General features: G+C 29.4%; 3 protein-coding genes across 3 annotated transcripts; 1 reads left to right on the forward strand and 2 right to left on the reverse strand.

Moving 5' to 3' along the window:
* Positions 1-2,444: 2,444 nt before the first annotated feature.
* Positions 2,445-3,778, forward strand: OCT59_000616 (uncharacterized protein; the record flags this gene model as incomplete). The annotated part of the gene is made up of 3 exons (XM_066138953.1): positions 2,445-2,562; positions 3,107-3,474; positions 3,551-3,778. The coding sequence occupies 3 exons, from the start codon at positions 2,445-2,447 to the stop codon at positions 3,776-3,778; spliced, it is 714 nt and encodes a 237-aa protein (XP_065988399.1).
* Positions 3,779-8,565: 4,787 nt separating this feature from the next.
* OCT59_000617 (uncharacterized protein) lies at positions 8,566-8,793 on the reverse strand (the record flags this gene model as incomplete). The annotated part of the gene is made up of 1 exon (XM_025328228.2): positions 8,566-8,793. The coding sequence occupies one exon, from the start codon at positions 8,791-8,793 to the stop codon at positions 8,566-8,568; it is 228 nt and encodes a 75-aa protein (XP_025167485.2).
* Positions 8,794-12,369: 3,576 nt separating this feature from the next.
* OCT59_000618 (uncharacterized protein) lies at positions 12,370-16,043 on the reverse strand (the record flags this gene model as incomplete). The annotated part of the gene is made up of 8 exons (XM_025328229.2): positions 12,370-13,549; positions 13,635-13,832; positions 13,983-14,089; positions 14,174-14,696; positions 14,922-15,277; positions 15,370-15,601; positions 15,673-15,896; positions 15,969-16,043. 8 exons carry the CDS (start codon positions 16,041-16,043, stop codon positions 12,370-12,372), a joined length of 2,895 nt encoding a protein of 964 aa, XP_025167486.2.
* Between the last annotated feature and the right edge of the window lie 120 nt (positions 16,044-16,163).

A 16,163-nucleotide genomic window follows, 5' to 3' on the forward strand; every position in this document is an offset into this window, starting at 1 on the left:
CTTTTAATTAAACAGGAGTGACATGGAAGGCTTGAATTGGAGGATTTATAAACTAAACAAAAACTTGCGGCTTCTGGCCAATCTGCAATAATAGTTGAAACTCTAGGATAAAACCAGGTATTTTCATTATTTATAAAAAGGTCTATACCATCTTTTAATAAAATAATTGGTTCTAGTAAATGACGTAAAGATTTATGAAAGGTATCACGAACCAGATCTTTATTTGCAGCTTCTAAAATTGGTAAATATCCCAAAAGTTGCTTTGCATCCTATTTATTACGACGCCATATTGGGATATTGCCTAATGAAATATATATTGGATGCAATTGACTTTTTCCTAATGTATCTGTAGTTGTTGCATCTGAATATAAAATAATTGATAATAATTTGGAACCAGTAGGTAAGGATTCTTGCGTAGTTTTCCACCATTTTCCAGTGTTTTGTTCACTGTAAATACTTTCTCTATTATACTATAAAATAATATAAATAAATTAAAATAAATATTATTTAAATTATTGAATTAACTAATATTTACTATTTACCTCATAGTTTTCGTAAGATAGCGCAAAATTTTGTGTTATGTCAGGAACAGTTAAGATATTTTTGATGCACTGTATTAAGTTTTGATAATAAAGAAAATAATCTTTATCCTTATGTTTTGTTATAAGAACTTTACTAAATTCTAAATTAGAAAACTTCATATTATTCATAAATGCTGGTCCCTGTTCAATATTTTTTGGTAATGGTGATTCTATAAGATTTGAATGTTTATTAAAAAAACGTATTATTTCATTACCACCTTTATTGTTTATTTTATATTTCATTACTAATAACATTAGATTTTTATAAGCATCATTAGGAAATTCTGTGCAAGTTTTGGTATTGAGATTTTTGGGTTCTTCAAAAATTTCAGGCTCTTCAGATGAATCTAATATATTTTCAAAGTTACTATCTTCAAGGCTTATCTCTGATATTGCACTTCCAATACTGTCAAATGACATATTTTGTACATTATTATCATCATTCACCTAAAATTATAAACCAAAATGAGTTAGTATAATTTGAGCTTTTTCTTTAAAAAGAATAATCTGGAATAACATAATTATTGAGCTTTTTCTTTAAAAAGAATAATCTGGAATAACATAATTACCTCAACTTTATCATTTTCATATTCACTACTTAGATTACTTCTTGTATCCATTTCACTGCTATATTTTTCACTATCATTATTATCATCATCATCTTCTACTTCTACTTCTACATTTTTTAAGCATTTTTAGGCGTGTTGAGTATATGCAAAGCGTTGACTGAATATTCGCATACAAAGGGGGCATTTGAAACTCATGTTACTAAATTAACGCGTCAAATTTGATGAAAAGTATCAATTCACTATTTAATTTATATGAGATTATGTGTGTAATAAAATTATATTGCAAATTCATTGTAAAAATTTAATGAATTAATTGAATGGATTACAATTGATTGAGTTATTTGAATAGACACGACTATGCAAATTTACGCATTAATGAATGGAACTGGCTGTAAGAATCTGGTGGCTAATATCGCAAAATCATTCGCAATTTTACGCATTATAGCAAAATTTAAAATATGCGAAACACTCAGCAATTTTGCTGTCGGGAACTTGCCGAGTTCGTGGGTTGGCAAATCTAAAAATAAATGTAACAAGTCTATGATGTACCATATAAATATTGTTTATTATTTTATTTACTATTTCAATTTGCCGGCAACCTGCCAAGTAAATCTGACAGCAAAAGTGCTGAGTGTTTCGCATATTTTGAATTTGCTGTAACGGGCTGTAAGAATTCGGATGGCTTATTCAATCGGTTAATCATCTGATAATCAGCCGCAAATTTATTGGCTTAACACGGCAAATCACTTTTACAATAATGGACAGATGATCAGCCACAAATTTATGCGATAATCAGGTTATAAGCGCTCAAGATCACTATCAATCTGATCAGCCAAATGAGTTCACTGGCTGCAACTTTTTTTTTCCATGCATAAAAGCCCCAACATGTATAACATATTATTTTTTTATAAATTGAATTTGATTAATATTTCGATTGTACTATGTGCTTTTACGAGAGTTTTTTTTTAAAGTTCTCTTATGAAAGTGTTACAATATTTTTTCGTAATATCACGATGCAAAATTTTTGCATTAGTACATTCATTTTTCGTAATATTTCGCATTAGTTCATCCATTTTTCGCAATATTTCGCAAGTTTTTTTTTTTTTTAGTATAGAATGGCGGAAATTACCTTATGACAGCTTGCTTCCTTTTTCTGAATTTCTGATTCATGTATTTCCCCCTTTTTCCTCATCCTTTTCGAATTTTCTAGTTCACCTTTTTCTCATATATTTCCTCTTTTTTCTCATATATTTCCTCCTTTTTCTCATATTTTCGTTTCAAATTTATTATCATAATGGCTACAAAGCGTGGTGAGAAACGAAGAATTGACGATAATGAAAGATTTTCAAAACGTAGTACTGAGGGTAGTGAAGCTGAAAAGCGAGTGAGAATATCTGATGATAGCGTTGATGGTATATATGACATGATATGTATCATATTCTTTATAAAAGAAATTATATAATATATAGTTAAATTATATTTTATTGTTAAAGTTAATAAAAAAACAATAGAAAAACTATTAAGAACCAATTCGCAGATAATTTCTAAGCTTGAAGTTCTTATTACCGGACAAAAAAATCTCGAAACCCGTCTCTCGAGCATAGAAAAAAAAGCTCAACGATAATAACAAAAATAATAATAATACAATAGATCCGGAGTATGTAAAGGTAATAAAGATGAATATTATTTAATGTAAACCTGAAATGCTAACCTCGTTTGATTAGGAGCTCGTTAAGAAGGTATCGAAAATTTTATTTGAAAATTTTGTTTATCCTTCGCAAGACGAGTACAAACTCGCTACCGAAAAATATTTAAAAGACGAAAATCCAGAATTTATGCGCCAGTTCAAAAAAATCAATGGATTATTTTTTTCGAAAAAAAAATTGCCCCGACTGTAAGTTAAAGCAATTATGAATTTTATTAAATTTCATACTAACATTTTTTTTTAATAGTTAGTACAACAACATAGAAGCATACGAGGGACGTTCACGTCTAGAGTCAAAGACGTTATGTATTCTGTTTTTGAAGCGACTGGGCATAAATTACCGTCTATTAACACTCAGACTAGTCCGTCAAAAATTCAGGAATGGAAGAGTAAGGCAGAGGTGAAAAGATGTTACAACAACCTATTTAAAAAGGTTAAAGATAGGCAACCTACGACATATATGTCGCTGATAATTGATAAGTTGCAAAAAGAAAATAAAAATCCCTCAAAAACACAAATAGTGTATGCGATTAGCATATGTGAAACGTACTTAAATCCTAATAATCAAAACATTCAAATGAGCGAAAGTATAATGAAGTCGAAGATAATCAACAACTTAGTAAGTTTTTAATTTACAATTTGCAAAATGTGAATTATTTGAATTACAGTTTATTTATTTATTTATTGATTTTTAGCAAAAGTTGGAAAATAGGGATAAATTTACACATTCGGATGACGATTCTCATGATGGTAATAATGTAGATGATGGTGGTGATGGAGCAGCTGATGATGGAGCAGGTGCGGCTGACGATGGTGCGACTAACGATGGTAGGCCTAACGATGGTGCGACTAACGATGGTGTGGCCAACGATGGTGCGGCTAACAATGGCATAGCTGACGATGATATATTTACTTTCTATTGACTCTTATAACACGGAGAAGGAAGGTCGGTATGTAAATAGTTTATTAGAGAATTATGGGTTGCATAGGAAATAAATATTATTTTTTATATATATCACATGTAATAGCATTTTTTTACCATAATTAATATAGTTTTAATAAATAAAATGGTTATTAATTCTTAACAACACGGGTGTGACATAAATAAATTGTGGCTGAAATTTGTGTTCAATTTGTGTTGATAATTCTGGTAAAAATTTGTTAATTTTGGCCAAATTTCGTTAAATTTGTTAAATTTGTGTTGAATTTGTATTGATAATTTTTAATTTATCACGAGGGGATGATATTTAGTAATTGTGCATATACAATTTCTGTGATTTTTTAAAATGCGGATTTCCGTAATTTTACGATATCGTATTTTCTGGCCAATCAAAATTAGGCTGATCCTTGCATGTAATTTAATCATTTAATCATTTAATCATGCATGCGTTTTTGTCTTATTTATTTTTGTTTCTTATTTCTTTATTCTTTTGTTCAATATTTTTAATTTTTTTGTCTCTTCTTTCTATTATTTCTTTAATTATATACAATATATTTACATATATTTCATAATTTATTGCTTTGCAGGTATAGAAATATTTGTTTATTAATACTAATTATTTTCATTTTTTTTACCTTTTTGTTATTTTGTATCGTAATACTAACAATAATATCCATGTTTCCTTTATTCCTTTTTACTTGTACTTTAATACTAACGATACTAACAATACTAACAACATGTTTATTTTTTCCTTTCTCTTTATTTCTTTATTCTTTTGTTCAATTACTTTGCAGGTATAGAAATATTTATTTATTAATACTAATTATTTTAATATTAACGCGTTTTTTTTTACCTCTTTGTTACTTTATGTCATAATACTAACAATACTATCTACGTTTCCTTTATTTCTTTTTACTTGTACTTTAATACTAACGATAATATCCATGTTTCTTTTACTCCTTTTACTGTTTCTTTAACTCTTTTTACCTTAATACTAACAATAATAACAATATTTCTTTTATCTTTATATCTAATACTAACGTTACTATAGCTGTTTCTCTTCTTTTTACGTCTAATAATATTGTTACTCTACTCTTTCTTTTTTTTACTTTTATGTATTCTGTATATATTAATAAATACTTGTAATTTTTTATGGTTTAATAAAATTATATCTAATAAAACATACATTATATAAACTTATAGTACAGAAAATTAAGTATTATTTATCGAAATATTTTGAAATATTACGAAATATTAAGTTGTGTAAAATCACAGAATATTACGAATCGTCAAATTATGGAGCATTACGCATCATAGAATTTTGAAATATTTTAAAAAGTTGCGAAGTATTACGCAGTAAAATTACGGAATATTACGAATCGTAAAATTACGAAGCCTTGCATACAGTAATATTTCGAAATATTTTAAAAAGTTACAAAATATTACGCTTACGCAAACTTGCGGCGGGTCTGAAAACTTACGAAATATTATGTAAAATTACGAAATATTGCGAACCACAAAATTACGGAATACAGTCAACTCTCTTTATAGTCACACATTTGGGACAGTCCATATTTGGTGATTATAAAGAGATGTGACTATATAAAAAATTTCTTATATTTGTATATCATAATTCCGGCCAAAAATTAACATAATTTTAGCCAGAATTATACTTAAAACTTTATTGTATCATAACTTCGCCAATATTAATCGTAGAGAGATGATCTTACCGCCATTCGATTCGTCTTGATGAGACGGTTCTAATGGTATAAAATACATAGAAATCCAATCACTAGATTAATTTCCGAAATTAAAAAAATATTAATAGTTTTTGTGTAATAACTCTGCCAATATTGATCCTAGAAAGACGATCTTACTACCATTCGATTCGTCCTGATGAGACGAATCTAATGGTATAAGATACATCGAAATCCAATCACTAGATCAATTTCCGAAATTAAAAAATATTAAATGGTTTTTAAGTAATAACTCCGCCAATATTGATCACAGAGAGATGAGCTTACCACCATTCGATTCGTCTCGATGAGGCGATTCCAACGAGCTATAAATCGTCTTTTTACAATCACTAGGTACCGAGAAATCTAGCAAAATGTTAAATGGCGCAGTAAAACGTAAATCAAGAAATATTATAATGCCGATGTTTAACATTTTGTTGAATAACTCGTCAGCCAGTGGTTGGAAAAGGATAAAACTACCACCATTCGATTCGTCTCAGTGAGACGATTCTAACAAGCTATGATACATCTTTGTACGATTATTAGATGCCAAGTTATTTAATATATTCTTTATATAACTGTGATTATAAACGGTTCTTTTTAATATAAGATTTTTGAGGATAGGTGTGATAGTGACTATAGATAGATTGTGACTATATAGGATAGATTTTAATAATAAAGTGTTTTGAACATTCAACTGGTGTGACTATATAGTAGAATGTGACTATAACGGGAGTGACTATAGAGGGAGTTGACTGTATTACAAATCGTAAAATTACGAAGCTTTGCATATCGTAATATTTCGAAATATTTTAAAAAGTTACAAAATATTACGCTTACGCAAACTTGCGGCGGGTCTGGAAGCTTACGAAATATTATGATGTGTAAACTTGCGCAACTTTTCACACTATATAATTTCCTGATGTAAGGTTGCTTGTCTAAACCTCTTCAAAATCCTATGATTAGTTTCGTCAAAATTTTACTATAGATTTATTATAGTTTCGGCAGAGTTTCAGCAGTTTCGGCATTTATAATAAGTTTCGGCAGTTTCGCCTTTCTCCAAAGTTTCACCAGTTTTTTAATATAACTTTAATATAGTTTTGGCAGAATTTCGCTTTTTGGCGAAATGCCATCTTGCCTAAATCCCTAGGTTTCAGCAAGCAACCTTAGGAAGACCAGAAGGAACGCTGGGTACAGAGTTTGAGGCAGGAACAGAGGGCAAAGTTATATCAACATTCATATCATCAGCAGAGACGGTACGTGAACATTTATTAGACGCGCTAGCAGCATTATTGGAAGATAAAGGCCAGTCTCCAGAAGGAGATAAAATTTCAGGATGTGGTAGTGGCAGAATATCCAGGTTAATAACAGAAAGAGCTGGAGGTGTAGTTATAGTTTGTAAGTTCAGTAAAAAGGAAAGCAACTAAAGAAATTTTTAATTAATTAGTGAGAACTTAGAAAATTTTGAGCGAAAATTTCAAGAAAAAATTTTATTAGTATTTTTAAAAATCGGAGAAAGAGTTGCGTAGATCCTTACAACTCACATTTAAAATATAGTGCAGAACCTTTATACTCAACTACTTATGTATAGTAACAATTGATTGATTATAAATTCCTAAAAAAAAATTTTTTTATATTAAAGTAAAAAATTTAACCGATAATTTTTATAGATATGACCATTAGTTTTAAAAATTATCAGTTATTTTTTTTCTAAATTAAATTTTGGCTAAGTTTTAGCTGTTTAAAAATCTGTAATTTAAATATATTGATTAAATTTAGTCAAAATTGAGAATAGTTTAAATTTTTGTATTACAGGTTTTTTTAGCTACATTTAATGTACAGATTTTTTTTTTAATATGCCAAGAAAAAAATTTTAAACTGCAAAAAAAGATTTAATGAATAAGGTTGTTTAAACTTTAAATATAGGTCAATTTAATGTTATAAATAATAATTATATACCATCAAGTGAATATTTAAAAGACAATTCAGATGAATTTATAAATGAAAGAATTCAAAAACTAAGTAATTTTACTTTAATTTGGTCAAAAAATACATATAATAAAATACAAATCTCATCATTATATAAAATTCTAATTTCTGATTGGTTAATATATGTAACACATGATGCTTACATAATCTGAAAAAATTGAGACTTTTTTTTTATTTTATAAATCAATTCCTTTTTTATAAAATTAAAATCCAATCATAAAATCAAATTTTATTTAAATTTTTTTAAGTTCCTATTATAAAGGTTCTGCATCGTACTAACAGTCATACTTTATTAATTTTTATGCGCACTCAGAACATATATAAGAGATAACAAACATAAGAAAAAATAAAAATAAAATAGTCGCACAAAAAAGTACATATAGAGAAGAAAACTAAACTATAAATTCCTTAATCGTAATCACAAATAGCAAAATTTCAGATCAACTACCCAGGTCTAAACGATCTCAACTCACGATAACGAAGGCTAACATACAAGTTCAGACAAGGACTGTTCAACTACTTTGACGATCCCAGCAGATAATAAAATCCTAGAAAGGCCGGGGTCGCAAATTTGTAGTAAGGAAGGAAGCATATCGGCTAAGGAAGAGTAACGCATATTAGCTATAAGAAGAAATTTATTAGAAAATAACACTATATAAATACCATGCAGAAACCTAATATTCTGCGAGTAAATACAAGAAATCCAGCATATATTTCAAATAAATACGCAAAGCGAATTATTTAATCATAAATGAAAGGATGAAGACAAAATAATCTATCATAAAATTTAAAATCCGCAGACGAAAAGGAAGGAGGAACTAAGACCACTCTAAAACCCGAAAATCGTACAAAAAATTTCTAAAATGACTGACGTCCATAAGTGACCCTTAAGTTGAGAAAGAAGGCAAAGGCAAAGGAACAGGAAGTTGTTTTAAAAAGATCTCAGTTAAATCCAAATTAAACGAGAGAGGCCGTATATAGAGCGGAATAAAGGAGAAATAAACTGAACAGAAAAATAACTCTATCCATTCAATTTCATAATATATTAAAGTGTCATCATCAAAAGACAGGAAAGAAGATTCATCATCAGAATCTGAAAATTTATCGATAGAACTGGAAGAAGACCAAATGCAGCATACATTGTGCCCATAAATTCATCCATTCTTAGGCCATCCTCAATTAATTCATCTTCATCAACATTAGGATCGAGGTAATTATTCCAATTAATAGCCAGAGAAATAATATCACTAAAAAAATTATCTGAAGAACCCATATTTTTAAAGGAACTATCTAAATGATCTACATCATGCGGCAGAAAGAGTACTCTCAAATGAGTCATCAATAAAATGATCCGTAGATAGGCTAATTGGTGTAATAGGACACTAGTTGAAATAGGAATATTTGGCCTCTAAAAAATTCAGCCTAAATTTGGCCAATTTTTAACTAAATTAGTAATGATATACAATTCAATCTATATTCGACTCTTATTCGATCCTGCAGAATGATAGTTGAAATGCGTATAATAAAATTAAACTATATTCAACCTAACAGAATAATGGTCGAACTATAACTTTTTTTTTACAAAAAAATATAAAAAATAATGGCTGAATTGCATACTTTTTTATTCACTTTTCTAGATAAAATAGTGGTTATACTATATTAATAATACTAAATATGATAAAAAATAATTTGTTAAAAAATGTTTTGAAATTCGAATTGGTGTAAATACCAGTTCGAATGTTATATTAAATCAACGCAAATGAAACTTTCTATTTATAGGAATAACGGCTAAATATTCCCTGGCATTAGATCGATCCAATTTTTTGTATTTTACAGGTATAAATCGACCTAAAATATTGTGTATCAGAATTATATTGTCTCTACTGCTTAGGTAGAAACTATCTTCCCATAATTCGATGTTGCAAGTTTCGACATCATCATCAATACTGAAATGGAATTGAGATGCCAAATTTGCTGGTTTGTACCATTTGATGTAAGCCAATTTGTGTGTCAATTTACGGGAAGATAAATGAACGCTATGTTCGAAAAAAAATTGGATTTGACCTGAGTAAGTATCAACGCTATTCCCATCATGATTAATAAATTTAGCTAAGACAAATGAACTCTTAATATGTCGTGTTGCAGCAGCAGATCCAAAAGTTTCTGCACAGATTTGACATTTTCCATATCGATTCGCTCTATTGATAATGATCGTTGAATTGGGTAAATTTTCCATGAACGGTTTTCTGAATATAAAATCTACATATGTATTCTTGTAATATTCGATAAGTAAATTGTAGATTTGTTCCTCAAGATAAATATCTTTGGATTGCAATGCTAAAAATTTACCCAGAAATTTCTCACAACCAGTAATTGGTGATTCCGATATATTTCTAGAATTCATCAAAAATTGATACATTTCATCTGTTAGAAATTCAGAAAGAGAACCGACAAAAGGTCATTTATCGAGTAATTCGAGTCCTATTACTTCTGAACTTGAACTATTAATAATATCATTTATTTGCGCTTCGGTCATCAATTGACGCATTAGTTCAGGTTCGATTTGGCGGTGGCTATTAGGCAAAGATCCTAATAAATAATTTATTATTAATCTTTACTAAATGAAATAATATAATTCGAAAAATTGATACAATTAAATTTGAATTACCTAATAAGCCATTCATTTATTCAAAGCTAAAGCATCAGAATGAATACAGGGGTCCGTAATCGTAAGAGCACTCACATAGATGTAATGATAGGTGGAGGTTTGGCGTTATTTTTTCTTCGCCATAGCATTCTTTGATCAATTTAATTATCTTTACCAAAAGTTCATGAGCTTCTTTCATATCGTTAATCTCCACAATTCATCTAACTAAAATCATACAACTCTTATGAAATACGTAAGAATTTTGCGATCTTTAACCGGAAGATGATTCCATAAAGCAACAGTGGCATATATTAGGAAAAAGTTGCGTCATTGGTCAGCGGTAAAGCTAGAAACCCTTCACCACAATGGATTTTACCAGGAATTTGTCCCAAATCTGATGGTACTTTAAATTCGTCCATTTTCTTTTGAATTGATTGAAGATCTTTTTCTGTTAATACACCTTCGTCAATCCATATTCGTTTTGTTATCCATTTAGCGATTCCTAGAAAAAGGCAATGCATCGGATCTACAACAACAAAACGAATCAGATCAAAATACGGCAATCTTAATATTTCAGACCACCTTACGCTATTCTCCTTAACGAATCTCTCTCTTTCTGCGTTAGATTTGCATTATCGCCATTCTAAAGCCTTTTGACGATGCTCGACTGGATCTTTCATGATAAACCAGTCGCTCATATCCGCCATACCACCAAAATTGCGATTATTGGCCCTTTTTTTTGCATCGATGGCATGATGCAAGGGTAGAGATGTATCCGCATAATTTTTAAGCTCCAGGAATATCTCACGAAGCAATTATTAATGCAGCTCAAATATCTTTGCCATTTGGACATTCATTAGTGCGATTAAGATTTACGTCTTCCCAAAATGATTCTAATTCCGTGATTATTGGTGAAAGGTAATGATTTACTCTATGTAATTAACCTCATTGGGCCCAGTAATATGCCGAGTATAAGCATATTTTCAGGCTTAAATCGAACATCTCGAGGTAGATTACATATTATTACGTATATTATACCTGTACTGTAAATTGTTCCTTCATACGGCTGAAATCAATCCAAATTTATCATTAATCCTAGATGAGTATCAGCCTTGTCCAGTCAGAAAAAGTTATTTGATCCTTGTTCATTTGATTCCTTAAGATTTTGCCAAATTTGCCCGTCGTATATGTTTGATAAAATATTATCAATTACTGAACGACAAGTCCAATGCCGCAATAATTCTTCAAATCCTGGTCACTTGAACATACTAGAAAGCTGCTGTTGTATACTCAAGACCAGATAAATTAATTCAGGAACAATTGATATACTATTATCTAGGGGTAGAGGGGGCCAACTTGTTTTGTTGTGTTACCTTGTATCACAATTATGAACTGTCCCCCCTGAAATTATACCGATCACATTATTCATTATATTGAAAAAAAAAATGTTGAGCCTAAAACTTTTAACATACAACGTTTTTAAAAGCCGATGTTCAAAAGTAGTTTAGTATAGTTGAAGACTATTTACTGCCAAAATTTTACAGTTATTTGTGCATTATTGGCTTTCTCGTCAGTTTAAGTAAAGCTTTAATATCTTATTCATGTATAATCTTAGTAACTTTGATAATAAACTCCACTTTATTTAAAATTTATCTATATTTATTATTTATGTTTTCGTTATTCCATAAAAATAACCCTTCTTTTAAGAGCTTCTTCGGTAAATGGTGTGGAATTTTTTAAGTTATAAATAATTATAGGCACCAATTTTTGTTTTCTTTTATATGGCGTTGAAATTCCAAATGCCCAAATTATCCACCATATGGGCCGATTCAACGCATAAAATGGATTTGGCCAACATTATCGGATATTTTAAGGGAAATTTGGCTAACATTACGGTATTTTCGGCCAAAATTACAGCATGTCTAACAGGTGGACAACAGGTTTTTGAGGAGACGATAGATGATTATTATTATAACTTTATACTATCTTGCCAAAAATAATAATTTTGTAACTAAAGTAAATTTGTTAAGCTTTACAATTATTTTTATATAGAAAAAAAATACTTTATTGAAATTTTTTAACAAAAATTTTAATAAATAACAAATTTACTACTTAATGCATCAAATCGGCCCATATGAATAATTCTGAAACTAAAAATAATTTAGAAAATGAGTCTTCTGCTCCTTCAAGTTGTGCCCATACTCAAAATTGTTCTAAAACATGAGCAGGATCGGTAGGTAAATTTGCCTTCTTCATAAGGGGCTTTTTATTTTCTGTTGTTAGGTTGTTTGAGCGCATCGTTTTCAGGCTTTCTTTTAAACTTGCTGTACCTTTTTCCAGAATGTAATTATTAACGTCTCTCCATGTTTTTTGTCGACTTTTCATATAGATAGTGACGCATCTTTCATAAATAAACCCAAATTTTTCATCTTCTAATTCAACACCAGTAATATTATTTGATTTCAATGTTGTAATAAACATTTGATTTAGAGATAAGTTAGCAAGAAGACTATTTTTCACATAACACAGGATATTTGATCCTAATTCATTATGTTTCTCGAACAGTTCAATTATTAAAGATTCCAAATAATACATGAACTGAGTAAATTCGGGTCTAGGTATAATGTTAGTGATCTGTGATTTTGTTTCTGGCATATATTCAACCTTTTCTTCGCAGTGAGCTTTAAGTAAAGTATGCATAACTTGAAATTTTGGATGGGAATTCATTACGTGATCTCTTTTGAGCAATTTGAAGAGTACCCAACCAATAATATAAGAAAATTTTAGTGATTCTGCCTGGTTCAAAGTAATAACTTTAGGAATCAAGGTAGGGTCTGCATGTTCTTGTATGTTTTTATTTTTACGAAAATTTTCCTTAAATGTTTCTTCTATCACTTCGTGGATTAGGAAGTAGGCAACTAGTCTTCGTATAGCAGAATGATTTTGGGAAATAATTTCTTGAAATTCTGAGAACCAAATGCCAGAACATAGGTAGTTATTCAGGCTAATCTCCAAGTGAGAAACCCACACAGTCATCCAAAGACTTCCTTTTTTATTGGGAATTGATTTCAAAGCAATATCTTTAATGTTTTTTTTCCATTTTTCCAATAGAGAAATAATTCTATCATCGTAAAGGCATAAATCAAAGAGCTGTTGACGTTCTTTTTGAAGTAATAAAATTGTTTGATTTTGTTGGTTAACTTCATTACTGAAAGATGATGGCGGAGTTTCAATTTTTCCCATAAACAGATCATTCATAAGAAGATTTTCAAAGATTTGCCATGTAAATGGAGATATGCTGGATAATCGGATAAGATGACTAGATAAAGTAGGGTGTATATTTTTATCCTTCGATATCTTTGACATTTTTTTTCTGTAATCACTTTTCAAAACAATTATTAATAATTTTATTTATTTAAATATAAAAAAGAATGATTTAAACAGATTTAATTTATAAAAATACCTACTATCGAGTAAGACAATTAAGTTCCATTCTGGCATGATTTGATTTTCCATAGTTAAGGCTTTGAATTTCAGTAGTTATCTTTGCGGTAATCTGAAATTTGTTTAATGCATGTCCATATCCTTTTAATGTTTGCGTGGAGGAATCTCCTCCAAGCTGTCGAATTGTGCCAAATAGTCCTTCTAACATATCCTGTGATATCCTGCGTGGTTCAATTGTTGAATTTGGATACAATACAAAAATCCTCTCAACCATTCCCAAAAAACCTTAAATAGATAAGAGTATATCGAATTGACATTGTGGGGAGATCCAGTTTATTTTGCTAGCTTTTTGCTTATCTCTAATCACAAACCAATCACGTATTTCTTTTAGAGTTTGAATACGAGAATCATTAAGACCTTCCAATGGTTTTTTGCTATGAAATATTTGCCGGTAAAGGTATGCATAATTGATAAATTCCTAATAAAAATTCATAATATTATTATACATCAAATTTTATAATCGATATTAATTTTATCTTTAATATTAAATATTTTTACTTACTCTTGTTCCAGCTGATATTTCTTTCAGTTTATCAATTGTTCTCATTGCAACTATAACATCCTTTGATAAAGTCTGTTTAGCGAGATCAACTCTCATTTTGCTCCAAGATGTAAGCCAAACATGACGCTTTGTAAGTCTTGTAATTTTTGCTGTTGAATTTTGTACAGTATAATCATAAACACCTTGAATATGACACCAACTAACTTCATTTCCATCTATCATAATTTCTCTAATACTTTGATTTCGGCTTTCTCCAATATGACTTTTTGAAAGATTGTTTCGAAGTTTCTTAAAAACGTGTGTAGGATCACTAATGAAAACCCATAGTGTACCGGTAATTGGGTTGATTATTTTATAATTTGTCCAATATGTTTGGGTATCATAAAGGGGCCTAATGTACATATTTTGAGATATTTTTACCACATTCCATTCTTCTTTACTAGACAAAATTGTAACAATAAAAGTTTGTGTTTCAGAATCAATATTCGTGATAATAGCTGTATGCCATTTATTATCCTTCAGACTTTTAAATTCTCAGAAATCATTAATATTCCAATTTTTTTTAGTAGTCATTGGTTGCCTTAATGAGTTATGATTAACTTGAAATTCATTAGAAAAGGATGGGTCCAATAAACACACTGCAAATTTACTACGATCAAGGTTAGTTGATATAATTCTTGCTCGTTCATAATTGTTTTTACCAATATTAACTTCAACAATATCTCCCGCAGACTAGAATGAAGCCCACCAGTCAAAACTTTTGATATGATTCCTATTTTCTCCAGCTTCATCACAAACAGATCCACAAGTATGTATACTGATACATTCAAGATTAACCGCGAGATGAAAAAGAATTTTATTAATTTCATGTGCAGTAAGAGTATTAATTCCATAATATGCTATAGGATATGCAAAGTTACAAGTAGCTGAATGCCAAACAATTTGATGTACTTGTGTTGCTAGATTCTGATCATAATCCTTTAAATTAGTAGGTAAACTACTATTATTGACTGTTTGCAATTCCTTTTCACATTGCATTGCAAATGATTGTAATTCTTCTTTTTCATTTTCAAAATCCAAATATCCAACATAACAATTATCTCGCTGGCTCCAAAGTAAGCCTATTATTAATATCAATTCTAATTAATTCTTTAAAACGATTTTTTAATAAGTATTTATTAGGGTAAATAACGAACCTTTTTGTATTTTAAATGAATCATAAGAGAAAAATCCAATTCGACCATAATTACTATGGACATTTTTTCCAGAATATGACGAGCAGTTTTATCTTGCCATCCTGAATGTTGTTGACTTTCATTTATATAGGTTTTTATTAAAGATATTGAAGGTAATCGCATAATACCTTTCATTGCTTTGTAAGCAACATGACCTGCACGGCTATATACAGAAATAGCCCATCGCATAAACCTAGAGAATTATAAGTAAGTCATTAATATATTTTATTTTATTTAATCAACTTTTTTAGTAGATATACTTACATTGGGTGATATCTTACTCCATTTGCTTTTCCACTTTGAACTCTAATTAATTCCTGAAAAATTGGATTAAGAGAAGAAAGATCAATTTCATTTTTAACAACCTTTCTAGATATATCTTGAGCAATTTGATACAGCTCTTCCGATACTTTTTCTCCTTCTTCTTCCACTTTTTGTTTAATTCGATTTTGCAAGGTATGTATAGTTTGATTCTGATTTGCAATTTTCTTTAAAAATTACATTAACGTTAATTGCTTATATACATTTTTTATTTAATATCTTATTCTATAAATAAATACCTTTCTTTGAAATTGAACTTTTTTAGATAAAATTTCCTGGAAAGTATGCGCAACTTTAACTGGTAAATCATTCATAAGATTTCAATTTTTGATTTTTATTAACGTGTCTTTCAATTTTTTACAATTTTCACATATATTTACTTCAGCTACTAACAAATAACAGTCCAATCTTCTATAGGCTTCATGAGGTTGACT

Source organism: Rhizophagus irregularis, chromosome 1 (assembly GCF_026210795.1).
Source record: "Rhizophagus irregularis chromosome 1, complete sequence".
In the NCBI taxonomy this organism is placed as follows: Eukaryota; Fungi; Glomeromycota; class Glomeromycetes; order Glomerales; family Glomeraceae; genus Rhizophagus; species Rhizophagus irregularis.